We start from the raw sequence: 4,768 nt of genomic DNA on the forward strand, positions 1-4,768 counted from the left end.
TTTGGCGCCCTCCCATAGATACGCCACTGCAATAAAGAAATGATTAAATTTTTGGGACGGTCCGGAGAAGGGTGTGGGATGTGAGGGTCATTATTTAAAGAGATTTAAGAGCAAACGTCCTAGATACGATATTTCAAATACTAATAAACTGATATGAATGAAATTTTTGTGAAAGTTACAAGGAAGAAATTATTAAGGTGTTGGTGAAGAGCCAAATTCGGGTGTGAAATTAAGAGTGTACTTGAGGGACATTTAAATTTCTATTGTCGTGTGTTTGTTGCAATACATCTGATCCTAAATTGAAGTTACAGGGATTGTTCAGTATGAACCAAGGATGAGGTGATTAAATTTTGGTGACGGAAGGAAAACGTCTCAGACCAGACATTTCAAGAACGTGAACTTATCTGAATGAAATTGTCGAGGAAGATTAACCAAGTTACAAGGAAGAAAGTGGTGACGATTCATATTCTGGAGTGAATTTGAGGATCATTTAAATGCTTAAGGTCCCAGACCTAAATATATAGAAAAATAATCAATGGTTCTAAGTGACACTACCCAGATTAGTTTGTCATGTTTTCGATGAAGAAATGTTCAAATTTTGGTGACTATCCGTTGTAAGTTATGAATAATATGATGATTTTAGGTGATTTTTAAGTACTTTGACCGTAATTTTTAGGGGCGACAAGGGGGGGGGGGGGGTGCGCGAGTAATTTTTGGGGGACGTGCTCTCCCAACGCCCTCCCTATATCCGCTACTGATAAGGACCATTCAAGGGAAAACGTCCTAGACCAGATATTTCAAAAACTAATCAACAGCTATGAATGAAACGTTCGTGAAAGTTTGACCAAGTTACAAGGAAGAAATTATGAGGACGTGTTGGTGACATCCAAATTCGGGTGTGCATTTGAGCGCCATTTGGGTCCCAGACTTAAATATCTCGAAAATAGATCACCAATGGATAAAAATGACTGCCCTACCTGACGTGGAAATGTACCGAATACTCAGTACATTTGCGCCTGATGGCCAGGATTGAATTCGAGTCCAAGTAACTTTACTTGGACTCGAATTCAACCCTGGCCATCAGGCGCAAGCTCGGTGGTCTAGAGGTATGATGCCAGGCTAGTGATCGGGAGATCGTGGGTTCGAGTCCCACCCGAGAACAACTTGCGATTTCTTTTTCGCAGTTGTTTTCAAATGTACTGAGTATTCGGTACATTTCCACGTCAGGTAGGGCAAAATTACACCTATACATGTTTCTCCTGACGCAAATCCAGTTATTGTCTATTATTCCATCACGAATCAACACTGCAGTACCCGCTGCTTACTTGGACGTGAATTCAACCCTGGCCATCAGGTGCAATCTCGGTGGTCTAGAGGTATGATGCCAGGCTAGTGATCTGGAGATCGTGGGTTCGAGTCCCACCCGAGAACAACTTGCACCTATAAATATTGTTAATGCATCTTTATTGTTTCGTTGTGAAAGAATGACGCAAACTCTCAGTATTCTGATGTTTAACTGGATCTTTATTATCCAAACGCTGTTCAAAGATTATCGAAAAATAACAAAAATTATAAAAACATCATAATCATAAAAAAAACTATTAATAACTCTAAAACAAACTTCTGGCCATCTTAAACTCTCTTGGCTCATTATGCACTGATTGGGGGCGCTACAATTAATTAAAACTTTCATAAAATGAAACATATATACAGGTATTTAAACATGTGAGGCTAAATCCATTGACCATTTGCATAATATTTCCATTTCAACACCAAAACTTGACATGTATTTTTTTTTTGTTAACTATAAATGTAAAATATTCCCCTAGTGTTTAACAAGCAGAAGGCAGGTATACAACTAATACTGTACAATAAAAGGCGTTTCTGTTTAGCCGGTTAGTGTATTCTCTTGTTAAGTAGGTGAGGTTGGATAGTACCGTGGGTTTTCACATTTTCTTTACAGTTTCAGTAGTTGAAAGATGTTTCAATATATGTTGCTTGGATTCTGTGTTCAAAACGTAACATGTGTAGTAAAAAATAGGCCGACAGTGAATTTTGGTGAAATCATTACAAAATCTTAAAATGGCCACTTTAAAAACGAGTCTAAAAACCTATATACTAAAAGTCAAAGTAGTGCCTCTCTTTGAAATAAATTGATTGGGCTAGTTATTGTGCGCTTTTGAAGATCAAAAGTGGAGGTAAGTGAGGTGGGGTTGTAGTGGTGGTGGTTGAAGTAAATTAGGAACATATTTTGAGAGATTATTTCATAGAAAGAAAGGGTGGGCGGAGATGCTCTCTACTGAGGGCTCTTGTTTCATTTGTTATGCTTTAGTGATACTTTTTTGTCATTCTACTTTTCTAATGTTTTTAATTTGTTAGTATACGTGATTTTATACTGTCTTATGCGTCTCCCTCTGGGAGAACATAAACATTTACCTGAAGAGGCGATCCAGTATAAAGAACAAATAAATTTTAAAAAAAATGTAAAGCCCCACAGAGAGGTGGATATAACTGAGGTTAGTTCTGGTATTGTTTATTCATTTACAGTAGGCGTATTCAAATTTTTTTTTGTTATTATATTATTATTATTATTATTATTATTATTATTATTATTATTATTATTATTTTATTAAGAACTATTTTGCATCTACAGTACGGTAACTGCTATAATCACCATAGGAGTAACTTAGATATTAATTTGTATAATTTTCCCCTTATCGTATATAATTTCTGTGCAATGTGTATAAAAGCATCGTGCAATATAAGCTATTTAAAAGCATATTATCATTCATATTATATTTTTAAAGACTTTAATATGATGAAGACTTTATAAACAAGGCTAATATTAGAACAGTTTCTTTATTCATCCGTCATGCAGTTATGACAAGAATTTTTTTAGGTGGGGGTGGTGGTGATAATTGTATTTACCTATTTTTTGTATTTATTAATTTGCCTGCACCACTTTACGGCCGGAATCCGGTAATTTTTCGGAGCAGGAAGTTTAGAAATCATAAAATAACTGATGAGAGGATTTGCAAGCGGGCAGAGCTGATCTGGCTGTGGAGGGCGCTATTGTAAACGGTGTTTACGATTAACGAATAAGTTCCGGATCATAAGTGATTGCCGAAAAGGAGAAACACCCATCATGTCATATAAAAATGTCGGTTTTTTATGATATTGCATTGCTATTGACTAAATTTTGAAGTTGTGTTATTAATGTACTTCATTGTATTGAATTAGTAGGAACAGTTTGGGCTGTGCTCTCTTGACGACTGGTAAAATATCGTGTTGGAATCTTAGCCTAATTTTTTGAAGCCGGGTGGCAGCTTCTCTGGTGGTCAGCTTAGGCACGGTGGTACGGTAGATCATTTTCGACTGCACGCTTAGTCCACAAAAACCACAACAATCATCAGCTCTTGAGCCTCTGAGTCTTATCATTCTTTATATTAACTCAGTTGCTTCTCTAGTCTACATAGGTATTTGTGTGTTTGAACTGAATATATAAACCTGCATTGTGGAGTAAATTGAAAGGGATACGATGGCAACTGCTGCAAGTCAATCAGGTAAAGTAAAAATGTAATTCATCAAACTAGCATAGCCTCGTCATAGGCCTAGGCTATCCTAGGACTTGCCTAGGCTAGGCCCTGGCTAGTGCCTGCAGTTATGCCCTCGAGTAATGACCTATAAGCTAGGCTGGGCCTAGTAGTGGCAGGGAGGTACAAAAATATTTTGTTATGCCGCCTTGGTATTAGTGCTCTCTCTAGCATACATCATAGGTCTGAAGTCAACTCGGCTGTCAACTCCAAAATCGTATTTCAATCATAAACATAAACACTATTTCAGATAAGAAAGTATAATACATACTCCAAGTATTGAAATACACGCCATCGTGTTGGGATTCAATATTTCGACATTAATTATGTCATCATCAGGAATCACATTCCTGATGATGACATAATTAATGTCGAAATTCCTGATGATGACATAATTAATGTCGAAATATTGAATCCCAACACGATGGTGTGTAAACACTATTTGGTTACAGTATCAATGTAAACAGTCAAAAGAAGGTGCTACTGACACTGTATTGTTATTGTTCTTATTTTATTTGATCTGTTGTGTTACGTAGTACACAGTTGTTACTTTGTTTTCCTAGGCCTACTGTAAATGCACTGCTCAGTACAAGAAATAATAATTGGCGATCAATGAAAAAAATAAAAAGATGAGAAAAAACAAATTCACAATAAATTTATGTTGTATTTTTATCTCTCAACAAAACTGTATAATGTAATAGTGTGTGTATGAATATGATTGCGTTCCTTGCTGACTTTACAAACCAGTAGAATACGGCCAATGTTATAAGATTTTTCCCAAACACATGAGCCGGATACAGATACGGGTGCGTACCTTTGGTCCGAAGGGTCTTTGGTTCGATGGCCCATTGGTCCAAAGGCCTGTTAGTCAGAAGTGTCTTTGGTCCGAAGTTCCTAATTTTGGTTGTGTGAGTACCTTTGGTCCGAAGGCACGTTGGCCCAAATGTTCCTAATTTTAGTGACCTGGTTTTCCACGAAAATTGTTATGACTTAATGAAACCGTTTCTTATGTCAGCTGGGCTCTTTGGTCGCCTTTAATTTAGGGACGTTCTTGACCACAGAATGCGTTTCTGATCTGCTTTATTTTTATATTTATATATTATGTGATTTTTGTATTATGTGATCTATGCTTTTGTTGTTGGAATACTTATATTTGATTTATACCGTATCCAAAC

General features: G+C 36.6%; 1 protein-coding gene and 1 non-coding gene across 4 annotated transcripts in view; both read left to right on the top strand.

Annotated features, from left to right (window-relative positions):
- The first annotated feature begins 1,359 nt into the window (after positions 1-1,359).
- Trnat-agu lies at positions 1,360-1,431 on the top strand. The gene has a single exon. It is a non-coding gene; the product is annotated as a tRNA-Thr (tRNA).
- Positions 1,432-3,093: 1,662 nt separating this feature from the next.
- The window catches only part of LOC117115713 (phosphatidylinositol 4-phosphate 5-kinase type-1 alpha-like), a 37,423-nt gene continuing 35,748 nt past the window's right edge, over positions 3,094-4,768 (top strand). For 2 of the 3 annotated variants that reach the window (XR_004446598.1, XM_033259617.1), the window contains exon 1: positions 3,094-3,563. Coding sequence is in view for 1 of the 3 variants with exons in the window: in XM_033259617.1 (XP_033115508.1) it covers positions 3,539-3,563 (25 nt within the window). In the remaining 2 variants the exon portion in view is untranslated. The remainder of the gene's footprint in view (positions 3,564-4,768) is intronic. The other variant, XR_004446599.1, reaches the window with a different exon arrangement.

Source organism: Anneissia japonica, unplaced genomic scaffold (genome assembly GCF_011630105.1).
Source record: "Anneissia japonica isolate Jap-2015-1 unplaced genomic scaffold, ASM1163010v1 scaffold3262_len730253_cov190, whole genome shotgun sequence".
NCBI lineage: Eukaryota > Metazoa > Echinodermata > Crinoidea > Comatulida > Comatulidae > Anneissia > Anneissia japonica.